Raw genomic sequence first — 17,500 nt, 5'->3', positions numbered from 1 at the left:
CCGCAGGAGCCTGTCCTGGAGGTCACCGCAGGAGCCTGTCCTGGAGGTCACCGCAGGAGCCTGTCCTGGAGGTCACTGCAGGAGCCTGTCCTGGAGGTCACTGCAGGAGCCTGTCCTGGAGGTCACCGCAGGAGCCTGTCCTGGAGGTCACCGCAGGAGCCTGTCCTGGAGGTCACCGCAGGAGCCTGTCCTGGAGGTCACCGCAGGAGCCTGTCCTGGAGGTCACCGCAGGAGCCTGTCCTGGAGGTCACCGCAGGAGCCTGTCCTGGAGGTCACCGCAGGAGCCTGTCCTGGAGGTCACCGCAGGAGCCTGTCCTGGAGGTCACCGCAGGAGCCTGTCCTGGAGGTCACCGCAGCAGCCTGTCCTGGAGGTCACCGCAGCAGCCTGTCCTGGAGGTCACCGCAGGAGCCTGTCCTGGAGGTCACCGCAGCAGCCTGTCCTGGAGGTCACCGCAGGAGCCTGTCCTGGAGGTCACCGCAGGAGCCTGTCCTGGAGGTCACCGCAGGAGCCTGTCCTGGAGGTCACCGCAGGAGCCTGTCCTGGAGGTCACCGCAGGAGCCTGTCCTGGAGGTCACCGCAGGAGCCTGTCCTGGAGGTCACCGCAGGAGCCTGTCCTGGAGGTCACTGCAGGAGCCTGTCCTGGAGGTCACTGCAGGAGCCTGTCCTGGAGGTCACTGCAGGAGCCTGTCCTGGAGGTCACTACAGGAGCCTGTCCTGGAGGTCACTGCAGGAGCCTGTCCTGGAGGTCACTGCAGGAGCCTCTGCTGACGGCCTTCCTCTTCTATAACATCTACCTCTGCTGACGGCCTTCCTCTTATATAACATCTACCTCTGCTGACGGCCTTCCTCTTATATAACATCTACCTCTGCTGACTGCCTTCCTCTTCTATAACATCTACCTCTGCTGACGGCCTTCCTCTTCTATAACATCTACCTCTGCTGACGGCCTTCCTCTTATATAACATCTACCTCTGCTGACTGCCTTCCTCTTATATAACATCTACCTCTGCTGACTGCCTTCCTCTTATATAACATCTACCTCTGCTGACGGCCTTCCTCTTCTATAATATCTACCTCTGCTGACGGCCTTCCTCTTATATAACATCTACCTCTGCTGACGGCCTTCCTCTTCTATAACATCTACCTCTGCTGACGGCCTTCCTCTTCTATAACATCTACCTCTGCTGACGGCCTTCCTCTTACATAACATCTACCTCTGCTGACTGCCTTCCTCTTATATAACATCTACCTCTGCTGACGGCCTTCCTCTTCTATAACATCTACCTCTGCTGACTGCCTTCCTCTTCTATAACATCTACCTCTGCTGACGGCCTTCCTCTTATATAACAGTAACATCTACCTCTGCTGACGGCCTTCCTCTTATATAACATCTACCTCTGCTGACGGCCTTCCTCTTATATAACATCTACCTCTGCTGACTGCCTTCCTCTTATATAACAGTAACATCTACCTCTGCTGACGGCCTTCCTCTTATATAACATCTACCTCTGCTGACGGCCTTCCTCTTCTATAACATCTACCTCTACTGACGGCCTTCCTCTTATATAACATCTACCTCTGCTGACGGCCTTCCTCTTATATAACATCTACCTCTACTGACGGCCTTCCTCTTATATAACATCTACCTCTGCTGACGGTCTTCCTCTTATATAACATCTACCTCTGCTGACGGTCTTCCTCTTCTATAACATCTACCTCTGCTGATGGCCTTCCTCTTCTATAACATCTACCTCTGCTGACGGCCTTCCTCTTATATAACAGTAACATCTACCTCTGCTGACGGCCTTCCTCTTATATAACATCTACCTCTGCTGACGGCCTTCCTCTTCTATAACATCTACCTCTGCTGACTGCCTTCCTCTTCTATAACATCTACCTCTGCTGACGGCCTTCCTCTTATATAACATCTACCTCTGCTGACGGTCTTCCTCTTCTATAACATCTACCTCTGCTGACTGCCTTCCTCTTCTATAACATCTACCTCTGCTGACGGCCTTCCTCTTATATAACATCTACCTCTGCTGATGGCCTTCCTCTTCTATAACATCTACCTCTGCTGACGGCCTTCCTCTTCTATAACATCTACCTCTGCTGACGGCCTTCCTCTTCTATAACATCTACCTCTGCTGACGGCCTTCCTCTTCTATAACATCTACCTCTGCTGACGGCCTTCCTCTTCTATAACATCTACCTCTGCTGACGGCCTTCCTCTTCTATAACATCTACCTCTGCTGACGGCCTTCCTCTTCTATAACATCTACCTCTGCTGATGGCCTTCCTCTTGTAGAACAAGTCGAAGATATATCTGCTCCTCTGATGATGCAGTCTGAATATCGGCCACAGGGACTCCACCTTCCTCTTTCCCTCGTGAGGCTCCGTCTCGGCTGGAAGGAGACAATCACAGCTCGTCATCAATATAATACAATACAGGAATTATCCAAGATGCACATTATCCAAGATGCACATTATCCAAGATAACCGTTATCCAAGATGCACATTATCCAAGATGCACATTATCCAAGATGCACATTATCCAGATAACCGTTATCCAAGATTCACATTCATACATCACCTTTATATTGTAGCTACTAGCTGGCTGGTTGGTTGCTAAACTAATTATACTGAACAACAAAATAAAAACGCAACATGTTTCATGACCTGAAATGATTTTATTTTTTTAAATCCCAGAAATGTTCCAGAAAAAAAAAAAAAAAACGAATCTCTTTCAAATTGTGCACAACTTTGTTTACCTCCCTGTTAGTAAGCATTTCTCCTTTGCCAAGATAATCCATCCACCTGACAGGTGTGGCATATCAAGAAGCTGATTAAAACAGCATGATTGTTACACAGGTGCACCTTGCGCTGGGGACAATAAAAGGCCACTCTAAAATGTGCAGTTCTGTCACACAACACAATGCCACAGGTGTCTCAAGTTGAGGGAGCGTGTAAATTGGCATGCTGACTGCAGTAATGTCCACCAGAGATGTTGCCAGAGAATTCAATGTTCATTCCTCTACCATAAGCCACCTCCGTCATTTAGAGTATTTTTCCTTTAGAGAATTTGTCAGTGTGTCCAACCAGCTTAACAACCACAAACCACACCCCAGCCCAGGTCCTCCACATCCGGCTTCTTTACATGTGGGATTGTCTGAGACCAGCCACCCGGAAACTGTAGGTTTGCACAGCTAAAGAATTTCTCCACAAACTGTCATCTGCGTGCCCGTTTTCCTCACCGGGGTCTCGACCTGACTGCAGTTCGGCTTCGTAACCAACTTCAAACTGTCATCTGCGTGCCCGTTGTCCTCACCAGGGTCTCGACCTGACTGCAGTTCGGCTTCGTAACCAACTTCAAACTGTCATCTGCGTGCCCGTTGTCCTCACCGGGGTCTCGACCTGACTGCAGTTCGGCTTCGTAACCAACTTCAAACTGTCATCTGCGTGCCCGTTGTCCTCACCGGGGTCTCGACCTGACTGCAGTTCGGCTTCGTAACCAACTTCAAACTGTCATCTGCGTGCCCGTTGTCCTCACCGGGGTCTCGACCTGACTGCAGTTCGGCTTCGTAACCAACTTCAAACTGTCATCTGCGTGCCCGTTGTCCTCACCAGGGTCTCGACCTGACTGCAGTTCGGCTTCGTAACCAACTTCAAACTGTCATCTGCGTGCCCGTTGTCCTCACCAGGGTCTCGACCTGACTGCAGTTCGGCTTCGTAACCAACTTCAAACTGTCATCTGCGTGCCCGTTGTCCTCACCGGGGTCTCGACCTGACTGCAGTTCGGCTTCGTAACCAACTTCAGTGGGCAAATGCTCATCTTCGATGGTCACTGGTGCGCTGGAGAATTATGTTCTTCACGGATGAATCCTGGTTTCAACTGTACCGGGCAGATGGCCGACAGCGTGTATGGCATTATGGGGGGTTTGCAGATGGCCGACAGCGTGTATGGCATTATGGGGGGTTTGCAGATGGCCGACAGCGTGTATGGCATAATGGGGGGTTTGCAGATGGCCGACAGCGTGTATGGCATTATGGGGGTTTGCAGATGGCCGACAGCGTGTATGGCATTATGGGGGGGGTTTGCAGATGGCCGACAGCGTGTATGGCATTATGGGGGGGGTTTGCAGATGGCCGACAGCGTGTATGGCATTATGGGGGGGGTTTGCAGATGGCCGACAGCGTGTATGGCATTATGGGGGGGGTTTGCTGATGGCCCCATGGTGGTTGTGTGGTTATGGTATGGTGTTTGCTGATGTCAACGCTGTGAACAGAGTGCCCCATGGTGGGGTTATGGTATGGGGCAGGCATAAGCTACATACAACAAACTCAATTGCATTTTATTGCTGACAATTTGAATACACAGAGATACCCGTGACGAGATCCTGAGGCCCCCATTGTCGTGCCATTCATCTGCCGCCATCACCTCATGTTTCAGCATGATAGTGTACGGCCGTCGCAAGGATCTGTACACAATCCCTGGAAGCTGAACATGTCCCAGTTCTTCCATGGCCTGTATACTCACCAGACATGTCACCCACTGAGCATGTTTGGGATGCTCTGGATCGACAGCATGTTCCAGTTTCCCTCCAATATCCAGAAACTTCTCAAAGCCATTGAAGCGGAGTGGGACAACATTACACAGGCCACAATCAACATCCTGATCAACTCTATGAGAAGGAGACGTGTCGCGCTGCACGAGCCAAATTGTGGTCACACCAGATACTGACTGGTTCTGATCCACACCAGATACTGACTGGTTCTGATCCACACCAGATACTGACTGGTTCTGATCCACCCCAGATACTGACTGGTTCTGATCCACACCAGATACTGACTGGTTCTGATCCACACCAGATACTGACTGGTTCTGATCCACACCAGATACTGACTGGTTCTGAACAGGGCTCCGGGCAGCCGAGCGGAAATGGAGGAAAACTCGCCTCCCTGCGGACCTGGCATCCTTTCACTCCCTCCTCTCTACATTTTCCTCCTCTGTCTCTGCTGCTAAAGCCACTTTCTACCATTCTAAATTCCAAGCATCCGCCTCTAACCCTAGGAAGCTCTTTGCCACCTTCTCCTCCCTCCTGAATCCTCCCCCCCCCTCCTCCTCTCTGCAGATGACTTCGTCAACCATTTTGAAAAGAAGGTTGATGACATCCGATCCTCGTTTGCTAAGTCAAACGACACCGCTGGTTCTGCTCACACTCCCTACCCTATGCTCTGACCTCTTTCTCCCCTCTCTCTCAGATGAAATCTCGCGTCTTGTGACGGCCGGCCGCCCAACAACCTGCCCGCTTGACCCTATCCCCTCCTCTCTTCTCCAGACCATTTCCGGAGACCTTCTCCCTTACCTCACCTCGCTCATCAACTCATCCCTGACCGCTGGCTACGTCCCTCCCGTCTTCAAGAGAGCGAGAGTTGCACCCCTTCTGAAAAAACCTACACTCGATCCCTCCGATGTCAGCAACTACAGACCAGTATCCCTTCTCTCTTTCTCTCCAAAACTCTTGAGCGTGCCGTCCTTGGCCAGCTCTACCGCTATCTCTCTCAGAATGACCTTCTTGATCCAAATCAGTCAGGTTTCAAGACTAGTCATTCAACTGAGACTGCTCTTCTCTGTATCACGGAGGCGCTCCGCACTGCTAAAGCTAACTCTCTCTCCTCTGCTCTCATCCTTCTAGACCTATCGGCTGCCTTCGATACTGTGAACCATCAGATCCTCCTCTCCACCCTCTCCGAGTTGGGCATCTCCGGCGCGGCCCACGCTGGATTGCGTCCTACCTGACAGGTCGCTCCTACCAGGTGGCGTGGCGAGAATCTGTCTCCTCACCACGCGCTCTCACCACTGGTGTCCCCAGGGCTCTGTTCTAGGCCCTCTCTTATTCTCGCTATACACCAAGTCACTTGGCTCTGTCATAACCTCACATGGTCTCTCCTATCATTGCTATGCAGACGACACACAATTAATCTTCTCCTTTCCCCCTTCTGATGACCAGGTGGCGAATCGCATCTCTGCATGTCTGGCAGACATATCAGTGTGGATGACGGATCACCACCTCAAGCTGAACCTCAGCAAGACGGAGCTCCTCTTCCTCCCGGGGAAGGACTGCCCGTTCCATGATCTCGCCATCACGGTTGACAACTCCATTGTGTCCTCCTCCCAGAGCGCTAAGAACCTTGGCGTGATCCTGGACAACACCCTGGCGTTCTCAACTAACATCAAGGCGGTGTCCCGTTCCTGTAGGTTCATGCTCTACAACATCCGCAGAGTACGACCCTGCCTCACACAGGAAGCGGCGCAGGTCCTAATCCAGGCACTTGTCATCTCCCGTCTTGATTACTGCAACTCGCTGTTGGCTGGGCTCCCTGCCTGTGCCATTAAACCCCTACAACTCATCCAGAACGCCGCAGCCCGTCTGGTGTTCAACCTTCCCAAGTTCTCTCACGTCACCCCGCTCCTCCGCTCTCTCCACTGGCTTCCAGTTGAAGCTCGCATCCGCTACAAGACCATGGTGCTCGCCTACGGAGCTGTGAGGGGAACGGCACCTCAGTACCTCCAGGCTCTGATCAGGCCCTACACCCAAACAAGGGCACTGCGTTCATCCACCTCTGGCCTGCTCGCCTCCCTACCACTGAGGAAGTACAGTTCCCGCTCAGCCCAGTCAAAACTGTTCGCTGCTCTGGCCCCCAATGGTGGAACAAACTCCTCACGACGCCAGGACAGCGGAGTCAATCACCACCTTCCGGAGACACCTGAAACCCCACCTCTTCAAGGAATACCTAGGATAGGGTAAGTAAGGGTAAGTAATCCTTCTCACCCCCCTTCTCCCCCAACAAGATTTAGATGCAAGTGGCTGTTCCACTGGTTGTCATAAGGTGTATGCACCAATTTGTAAGTCGCTCTGGATAAGAGCGTCTGCTAAATGACTTAAATGTAAATGTAAATGTAATCCACCCCAGATACTGACTGGTTCTGATCCACCCCAGATACTGACTGGTTCTGATCCACACCAGATACTGACTGGTTCTGATCCACCCCAGATACTGGCTGGTTCTGATCCACCCCAGATACTGACTGGTTCTGATCCACCCCAGATACTGACTGGTTCTGATCCACCCCAGATACTGACTGGTTCTGATCCACCCCAGATACTGACTGGTTCTGATCCACCCCAGATACTGACTGGTTCTGATCCACCCCAGACACTGACTGGTTCTGATCCACACCAGATACTGACTGGTTCTGATCCACACCAGATACTGACTGGTTCTGATCCACACCAGATACTGACTGGTTCTGATCCACACCAGATACTGACTGGTTCTGATCCACACCAGATACTGACTGGTTCTGATCCACCCCAGATACTGACTGGTTCTGATCCACCCCAGATACTGACTGGTTCTGATCCACCCCAGATACTGACTGGTTCTGATCCACCTCAGATACTGACTGGTTCTGATCCACACCAGGTACTGACTGGTTCTGATCCACCCCAGATACTGACTGGTTCTGATCCACCCCAGATACTGACTGGTTCTGATCCACCCCAGATACTGACTGGTTCTGATCCACCCCAGATACTGACTGGTTCTGATCCACCCCAGATACTGACTGGTTCTGATCCACACAGATACTGACTGGTTCTGATCCACCAGATACTGACTGGTTCTGATCCACACCAGATACTGACTGGTTCTGATCCACACCAGATACTGACTGGTTCTGATCCACCCCAGATACTGACTGGTTCTGATCCACCCCAGATACTGACTGGTTCTGATCCACACCAGATACTGACTGGTTCTTATCCACACCAGATACTGACTGGTTCTGATCCACACCAGATACTGACTGGTTCTGATCCACACCAGATACTGACTGGTTCTGATCCACACCAGATACTGACTGGTTCTGATCCACCCCAGATACTGACTGGTTCTGATCCACACCAGATACTGACTGGTTCTGATCCACACCAGATACTGACTGGTTCTGATCCACACCAGATACTGACTGGTTCTGATCCACCCCAGATACTGACTGGTTCTGATCCACCCCAGATACTGACTGGTTCTGATCCACACCAGATACTGACTGGTTCTTATCCACACCAGATACTGACTGGTTCTGATCCACCCCAGATACTGACTGGTTCTGATCCACACCAGATACTGACTGGTTCTGATCCACACCAGATACTGACTGGTTCTTATCCACACCAGATACTGACTGGTTCTGATCCACCCCAGATACTGACTGGTTCTGATCCACACCAGATACTGACTGGTTCTGATCCACCCCAGATACTGACTGGTTCTGATCCACACCAGATACTGACTGGTTCTGATCCACACCAGATACCGACTGGTTCTGATCCACCCCAGATACTGACTGGTTTTCTGATCCACACCAGATACTGACTGGTTCTGATCCACACCCCCTACCTTTTTATTAAAGGTGTCTGTGACCAACAGATGCATATCTGTATTCCCAGTCATGTGAAATCCACAGATTAGGGCCTAAATAATTTATTTCAGTTTAAGGATTTCACTATATATGAACTCAGTAACATTTAAAAAAAAATGTGTTGCATGTTGCGTTTATATTTTTATTCAGTGTAGTTAACTTAGAAGCTTCCTATATAACGTCAACATTTTGGGTCATGATTTTCGAGGGTATCTGAACAAGAACACACAATAGGAAAAAGGAAACATACAGACACGAGTAAATAAGTTAACGGCAGACAGCGGTCGGCATCTGGCCAAGTCAGATTCATACAGCTCGCGAAATGAGTACTAGTTTACTGGTTAAATATCCGAAACAAATGTCAACATTGTGTCGACATGATGTTAGCGGAGCCTCGTTTGGTACGGACTTAACTAGCGTAGGTGGCTAACATTATTACCTAGCTACAAATTACCTTCTCTCATTTTTTGGTCTAATTCGTCCAATGTCGGTTCAATCAACTCCCAGCCATCCGGCGGTGGTTTCCTGCTCCTTTTCACTTTCGGCATTGCGTTGAATCAACCGGATTTATTTAACCAAAAACAACAAAACCTTATTTCCTCCCCCGTCCTATTTTTGTTGTATTGATGTCGTCGGCCTGCTCACCGTCGCTTCTTATTAACGTCACACCGTAGAAGGGTCTTTCAGCTCGATCCTCGCACGATATGTACGTCACTCAATTCTATACTCATTCAATTGGGGCTTTTGCCGCGTTCAAAACAACCGGGAACTCGGAAATCTCCAACAGATGCATATCTGTATTCTCAGTCATGTGAAATCCATAGATTAGGGCCTAAGGCATTGATTTCAATGGACTTATTTCCATATATGTTCTGTAACTTAGTAAAATCTTTGAAATGGTTGCATGTTGCGTTTCTATTTTTGTTCCGTGTAGTTAAATCGTGATTATATTTGACTGATATAATACCATTAACAGGTTAGACGGGTCCATTTGTTTATTTGGTTATTTTTCTGACAAAAGGCTGTATATCATAAATAACTACTCATTATCTATTTTACATCAGTCACAGTCAATATACCCACAATGCATCAGGAATTTGATGTTCTGGAACCCTGGGTCCCGCCCCTCTTCTGGCCTCCTCTTCCATCCCCTTCTCTTCTCCATCCTAGACATCTGAAAATGGGATGTGAAAGTGCTGTATTCTGTTTTCTCCTGTCCAGTCGTTTCAGTGTAGAAGACAGAGAGGAGTTAGAGAGGAGGATTTCAGTGTAGAAGACAGAGAGGAGTTAGAGAGGAGGATTTCAGTGTAGAAGACAGAGAGGGGTTTGAGAGGAGGATTTCAGTGTAGAAGACAGAGAGGAGTTAGAGAGGAGGATTTCAGTGTAGAAGACAGAGGAGAGTTAGAGAGGAGGATTTCAGTGTAGAAGACAGAGGAGAGTTAGAGAGGAGGATTTCAGTGTAGAAGACAGAGGAGAGTTAGAGAGGAGGATTTCAGAAGACAGAGGAGAGTTAGGGGGGGTAGAAGACAGAGAGGAGTTAGAGAGGAGGATTTCAGTGTAGAAGACAGAGGAGAGTTAGGGGGGGTAGAGTAGAAGACAGAGGAGAGTTAGGGGGGTAGAGTAGAAGACAGAGGAGAGTTAGGGGGGTAGAGTAGAAGACAGAGGAGAGTTAGGGGGGTACAGTAGAAGACAGAGGGAGAGTTAGAGGGGGGTAGAAGACAGAGGGAGTTAGAGGGAGGATTTCAGTGTAGAAGACAGAGGAGAGTTGGGGGGGTAGAGTAGGTAGTGATTTTACTTGATAATGGACATTTGAACACTCAAACTGGACAGTTTTATCTCCATCTCTTCATTCAAAGACTCAATCATGGACACTCTTACTGACAGTTGTGGCTACTTTGCATGATGTATTATTGTCTCTACCTTCTTGCCCTTTGTGCTGTTGTCTGTGCCCATTTCATCATGTGTTCTCTGACATACACTCACTAAAGATCTAAACCCTGACAATAACAAAAAAAGATCCCATCCTGGGTGAAACGGGCTACCCCAGGATGTAAATCATGTGCACCCTGGAACTAGGCTTGTTAACAGATACGGCAGGGATTGTGGGATCCGGTATTTTACATTATAGCCATTATCATATATATATATATATATATGATTCAATATTATCTGATGTTGGCTGTGTGAAGTATCTGCATTTGTGCACTTGAGCATCATCATGAGAGTAAACAACTGCTTGCTACATCTACTTGCCTGTTTGTGTGTGTGTGACAAGAACTGAGTAACATGGTGTGACCTGCCTGACCTGCATGTTGCAAAACGGTAGATAACAGCCCAGCAGATGCTTTGTCCTTGTGTTTGTATGTGACAATATTGAGCTCATGGTGTGACTTGCTGTATCTTACAAAGTTGTGGTTAACTGTATGTGGAGTATGGTGGCTTATCCCATTGCGTTACCCTGTTCCAGCCCAAATCTCACACTATAGCTCAATGGGAATCTTAAATGTAACCATGGTTGCAGTCTGACCCCAGTGCAGTTCTGTGTAAACAAGCGTAATTCTAGGGTCGGCATCTTCTGGCAAGTTCACATCCAGACTCTCTCTTATAAGATCGATTCGTCGGCCTTTTAACCCCCTCCAGGTCAAAGGTTAGAGTTCAACCCGCCCGCCTTCTGGAGGCAGGAGAAACAAGATGGCAGATCAACAAGACAAACGGGACTTGTCTTAGTTCATCTAACTTTTCCCACTGTTGATTTCTACACATTAAAAATATATACAATTAGCTAGCCAAAGCAATCTATCTCCCACGCCTTTTTATGGTTGATATATCAGCTACTTAAAGCGAGATTTCACCGATTAGCTGATTGCTAACTGCCGTTAGACAGCTAAGCTAGGCTAGGCTAAGCTAGCCTGTTTCTGTCTGGTCGGAGCGTAGTGAGACCTGCCATCATGCAGGACCTGATAGCCACCGTGGACCACATCAAGTTTGATCTAGAGATGGCTGTGGAGCAGCAGCTGGGGGCTCAGCCTCTCCCTTTCCCCGGGATGGACAGTAAGTAGTCGCTACTTACTAAGTTAGCCAGTTAGCTAACGTTAGCTCGGTTTTATTGTTAGGTGTTTTTGCAGAGTTTGAGGATTATGTATGGGTTTTGTATTGTAACTTCCTGTGTGTGTGTGCAGAGTCCGGGGCTGCTGTGTGTGAGTTCTTCATGAGAGCAGCCTGTCTCAAAGGTGAGAGTATTATCGGTGATGAGTTCTCTCTATGTGACTACTACAGCCTCCTCTACAAGTGTGTGTGTGTGTGTGTCTGCTGGGGGATGTGTGTATAAACTGATCTGTAAGTGTCTGTGTGTAAATGTATTTAATGAATTGACTAGTGTGTGTGTGTGTGGATAGGAACTGACCCTGTGTGTGTGTGGATAGGGACTGACCCTGTGTGTGTGTGTGGATAGGGACTGACCCAGTGTGTGTGTGTAGATAGGGACTGACCCAGTGTGTGTGTGTGGATAGGGACTGACCCAGTGTGTGTGTGGATAGGGACTGACCCAGTGTGTGTGGGGATAGGAACTGACCCAGTGTGTGTGTGGATAGGAACTGACCCAGTGTGTGTGGATAGGGACTGACCCAGTGTGTGTGTGTGGATAGGAACTGACCCAGTGTGTGTGTGGATAGGAACTGACCCAGTGTGTGTGTGTGGATAGGAACTGACCCAGTGTGTGTGTGTGGATAGGAACTGACCCAGTGTGTGTGTGTATAGGAACTGACCCAGTGTGTGTGTGTGTAGATAGGGACTGACCCAGTGTGTGTGTGGATAGGAACTGACCCAGTGTGTGTGGATAGGAACTGACCCAGTGTGTGTGTGGATAGGAACTGACCCAGTGTGTGTGTGGATAGGAACTGACCCAGTGTGTGTGGATAGGAACTGACCCAGTGTGTGTGTGGATAGGAACTGACCCAGTGTGTGTGTGTATAGGAACTGACCCAGTGTGTGTGTGGATAGGGACTGACCCAGTGTGTGTGTGGATAGGAACTGACCCTGTGTGTGTGTGGATAGGAACTGACCCAGTGTGTGTGTGGATAGGAACTGACCCAGTGTGTGTGTGTATAGGAACTGACCCAGTGTGTGTGTGGATAGGAACTGACCCAGTGTGTGTGGATAGGAACTGACCCAGTGTGTGGATAGGAACTGACCCAGTGTGTGTGTGGATAGGAACTGACCCAGTGTGTGTGTGATAGGAACTGACCCTGTGTGTGTGTGTGGATAGGAACTGACCCTGTGTGTGTGTATAGGAACTGACCCAGTGTGTGTGTGGATAGGAACTGACCCAGTGTGTGTGTGTGGATAGGAACTGACCCAGTGTGTGTGTGTGGATAGGAACTGACCCAGTGTGTGTGTGTGGATAGGAACTGACCCAGTGTGTGTGGATAGGAACTGACCCAGTGTGTGTGTGTATAGGAACTGACCCAGTGTGTGTGGATAGGAACTGACCCAGTGTGTGTGTGGATAGGAACTGACCCAGTGTGTGTGTGTATAGGAACTGACCCAGTGTGTGTGTGGATAGGAACTGACCCAGTGTGTGTGTGTATAGGAACTGACCCAGTGTGTGTGTGGATAGGAACTGACCCAGTGTGTGTGTATAGGAACTGACCCAGTGTGTGTGTGTGTGTGTGGATAGGAACTGACCCAGTGTGTGTGTGTGGATAGGAACTGACCCAGTGTGTGTGTGTATAGGAACTGACCCAGTGTGTGTGTGTGTGTGTGGATAGGAACTGACCCAGTGTGTGTGTGGATAGGAACTGACCCTGTGTGTGTGGATAGGAACTGACCCAGTGTGTGTGTGTATAGGAACTGACCCAGTGTGTGTGTGGATAGGAACTGACCCAGTGTGTGTGTGTGTATAGGAACTGACCCAGTGTGTGTGTGTGGATAGGAACTGACCCAGTGTGTGTGTGTGGATAGGAACTGACCCAGTGTGTGTGTGTATAGGAACTGACCCAGTGTGTGTGGATAGGAACTGACCCAGTGTGTGTGGATAGGAACTGACCCTGTGTGTGTGTGTATAGGAACTGACCCAGTGTGTGTGTGGATAGGAACTGACCCAGTGTGTGTGTATAGGAACTGACCCAGTGTGTGTGTGGATAGGAACTGACCCAGTGTGTGTGTGGATAGGAACTGACCCAGTGTGTGTGTATAGGAACTGACCCAGTGTGTGTGTGTGTGTGTGGATAGGAACTGACCCAGTGTGTGGATAGGAACTGACCCAGTGTGTGTGTGTATAGGAACTGACCCAGTGTGTGTGTGTGTGTGTGTGGATAGGAACTGACCCAGTGTGTGTGGATAGGAACTGACCCTGTGTGTGTGTGTGTTTCCGGTTCCGGTTGGAGCGAGCGGTCGCATTCGCACTTCGCTCTGCAGGTTGTATAACTTTTTCATTACATTTCATTATAGTACAACGGTTGATTTGTCTAATCTTAGCAATTCTTCTTAGCTAGCTACATAGCCGTCCTTGTATCAGAGATAATTGCATAATTATCGTATTTCGTATTTCGTCGCCTAACGTAGCCTTCACTGCTATTCGCCCAGGAGCTAGCAACGCTAGCTAACGCACACAGATTAGCATCACTGTAGTGCTATTCACTCAACTGTACGACTTGATTAGTTCAGTGTTAGCTAGCTACATAGCTGTCTTTGTTTCCAAGATAATTGTGTAGTTTAGTGTGTGTAGCCTTGGAGTGATTATCTTAATTCACTGAGGTTCGCTAGCCAGCTATTGTCGTTCTTTTAACTCAACGTAACGTAAACAACACTGCTAGCTAGCCAGCTGGCCCCGAATAGCAGCACTGTAGAAATTATTACACTCAACGGAACGACTTGATTAGTGTAGTGTCAACAACGCAGCTACTGCCAGCTAGCCTACTTTAGCAGTACTGTATCATTTTAATCATTTTAGTCAATAAGATTCTTGCTACGTAAGCCTAACTTTCTGAACATTCGAGACGTGTAGTCCGCTTGTCATTCAATTTCCTTGCATTAGCGTAGCCTTTTCTGTAGCCTGTCAACTATGTGTCTGTCTATCCCTGTTCTCTCCTCTCTGCACAGACCATACAAACGCTCCACACCGCGTGGCCGACCACCCTAACCTGGTGGTCCCAGCGCGTACGACCCACGTGGAGTTCCAGGTCTCCGGTAGCCTCTGGAACTGCCAATCTGCGGCCAACAAGGCAGAGTTCATCTCAGCCTATGCCTCCCTCCAGTCCCTTGACTTCTTGGCACTGACGGAAACATGGATCACCACAGATAACACTGCTACTCCTACTGCTCTCTCTCGTCCGCCCACGTGTTCTCGCACACCCCGAGAGCTTCTGGTCAGCGGGGTGGTGGCACCGGGATCCTCATCTCTCCCAAGTGGTCTTTCTCTCTTTCTCCCTTACCCATCTGTCTATTGCCTCCTTTGAATTCCATGCTGTCACAGTTACCAGCCCTTTCAAGCTTAACATCCTTATCATTTATCGCCCTCCAGGTTCCCTTGGAGAGTTCATCAATGAGCTTGATGCCTTGATAAGCTCCTTTCCTGAGGACGGCTCACCTCTCACAGTTCTGGGCGACTTTAACCTCCCCGTCTACCTTTGACTCATTCCTCTCTGCCTCCTTCTTTCCACTCCTCTCCTCTTTTGACCTCACCCTCTCACCTTCCCCCTACTCACAAGGCAGGCAATACGCTTGACCTCATCTTTACTAGATGCTGTTCTTCCACTAACCTCATTGCAACTCCCCTCCAAGTCTCCGACCACTACCTTGTATCCTTTTCCCTCTCGCTCTCATCCAACACTTCCCACACTGCCCCTACTCGGATGGTATCGCGCCGTCCCAACCTTCGCTCTCTCTCCCCCGCTTCTCTCTCCTCTTCCATCCTATCTTCTCTTCCCTCTGCTCAAACTTTCTCCAACCTATCTCCTGATTCTGCCTCCTCAACCCTCCTCTCCTCCCTTACTGCATCCTTTGACTCCCTATGTCCCCTATCCTCCAGGCCGGCTCGGTCCTCCCCTCCCGCTCCGTGGCTCGACGACTCATTGCGAGCTCACAGAACAGGAGCTCCGGGCAGCCGAGCGGAAATGGAGGAAAACTCGCCTCCCTGCGGACCTGGCATCCTTTCACTCCCTCCTCTCTACATTTTCCTCCTCTGTCTCTGCTGCTAAAGCCACTTTCTACCATTCTAAGTTCCAAGCATCTGCCTCTAACCCTAGGAAGCTCTTTGCCACCTTCTCCTCCCTCCTGAATCCTTCCCCCCTCCCTCCTCCCTCTCTGCAGATGACTTCGTCAACCATTTTGAAAAGAAGGTCGATGACATCCGATCCTCGTTTGCTAAGTCAAACGACACCGCTGGTTCTGCTCACACTGCCCTACCCTATGCTCTGACCTCTTTCTCCCCTCTCTCTCCAGATGAAATCTCGCGTCTTGTGACGGCCGGCCGCCCAACAACCTGCCCGCTTGACCCTATCCCTCCTCTCTTCTCCAGACCATTTCCGGAGACCTTCTCCCTTACCTCACCTCGCTCATCAACTCATCCCTGACCGCTGGCTACGTCCCTCCCGTCTTCAAGAGAGCGAGAGTTGCACCCCTTCTGAAAAAACCTACACTCGATCCCTCCGATGTCAACAACTACAGACCAGTATCCCTTCTCTCTTTTCTCTCCAAAACTCTTGAGCGTGCTGTCCTTGGCCAGCTCTACCGCTATCTCTCAGAATGACCTTCTTGATCCAAATCAGTCAGGTTTCAAGACTAGTCATTCAACTGAGACTGCTCTTCTCTGTATCACGGAGGCGCTCCGCACTGCTAAAGCTAACTCTCTCTCCTCTGCTCTCATCCTTCTAGACCTATCGGCTGCCTTCGATACTGTGAACCATCAGATCCTCCTCTCCACCCTCTCCGAGTTGGGCATCTCCGGCGCGCCCACGCTTGGATTGCGTCCTACCTGACAGGTCGCTCCTACCAGGTGGCGTGGCGAGAATCTGTCTCCTCACCACGCGCTCTCACCACTGGTGTCCCCCAGGGCTCTGTTCTAGGCCCTCTCTTATTCTCGCTATACACCAAGTCACTTGGCTCTGTCATAACCTCACATGGTCTCTCCTATCATTGCTATGCAGACGACACACAATTAATCTTCTCCTTTCCCCCTTCTGATGACCAGGTGGCGAATCGCATCTCTGCATGTCTGGCAGACATATCAGTGTGGATGACGGATCACCACCTCAAGCTGAACCTCAGCAAGACGGAGCTCCTCTTCCTCCCGGGGAAGGACTGCCCGTTCCATGATCTCGCCATCACGGTTGACAACTCCATTGTGTCCTCCTCCCAGAGCGCTAAGAACCTTGGCGTGATCCTGGACAACACCCTGACGTTCTCAACTAACATCAAGGCGGTGTCCCGTTCCTGTAGGTTCATGCTCTACAACATCCAGAAATACGACCCTGCCTCACACAGGAAGCGGCGCAGGTCCTAATCCAGGCACTTGTCATCTCCCGTCTTGATTACTGCAACTCGCTGTTGGCTGGGCTCCCTGCCTGTGCCATTAAACCCCTACAACTCATCCAGAACGCCGCAGCCGTCTGGTGTTCAACCTTCCCAAGTTCTCTCACGTCACCCCGCTCCTCCGCTCTCTCCACTGGCTTCCAGTTGAAGCTCGCATCCGCTACAAGACCATGGTGCTCGCCTACGGAGCTGTGAGGGGGAACGGCACCTCAGTACCTCCAGGCTCTGATCAGGCCCTACACCCAAACAAGGGCACTGCGTTCATCCACCTCTGGCCTGCTCGCCTCCCTACCACTGAGAAGTACAGTTCCCGCTCAGCCCAGTCAAAACTGTTCGCTGCTCTGGCCCCCAATGGTGGAACAAACTCCCTCACGACGCCAGGACAGCGGAGTCAATCACCACCTTCCGGAGACACCTGAAACCCCACCTCTTCAAGGAATACCTAGGATAGGGTAAGTAAGGGTAGGTAATCCTTCTCCCCCAAC

The 17,500-nt window shown here is 50.0% G+C and overlaps 1 protein-coding gene across 50 annotated transcripts in view; it reads right to left on the bottom strand.

The window, feature by feature from the left end:
- Positions 1 to 9,169, bottom strand: part of bud31 (BUD31 homolog) — an 18,872-nt gene extending 9,703 nt beyond the window's left edge. For 37 of the 50 annotated variants that reach the window (XR_008105573.1, XR_008105571.1, XR_008105580.1 and 34 more), the window contains exon 1: positions 1,718 to 1,739. Coding sequence is in view for 1 of the 50 variants with exons in the window: in XM_052504182.1 (XP_052360142.1) it covers positions 2,284 to 2,406; positions 8,941 to 9,034 (217 nt within the window). In the remaining 49 variants the exon portion in view is untranslated. The other 13 variants (XR_008105560.1, XR_008105563.1, XR_008105566.1 and 10 more) reach the window with 13 other exon arrangements.
- Positions 9,170 to 17,500: the final 8,331 nt, after the last annotated feature.

This window comes from Oncorhynchus keta, unplaced genomic scaffold, assembly GCF_023373465.1.
Source record: "Oncorhynchus keta strain PuntledgeMale-10-30-2019 unplaced genomic scaffold, Oket_V2 Un_contig_18770_pilon_pilon, whole genome shotgun sequence".
In the NCBI taxonomy this organism is placed as follows: domain Eukaryota; kingdom Metazoa; phylum Chordata; class Actinopteri; order Salmoniformes; family Salmonidae; genus Oncorhynchus; species Oncorhynchus keta.
The sequence above is the reverse complement of the archived record's forward strand: the minus strand, read 5'-3'. Positions and strand labels throughout refer to the sequence as shown.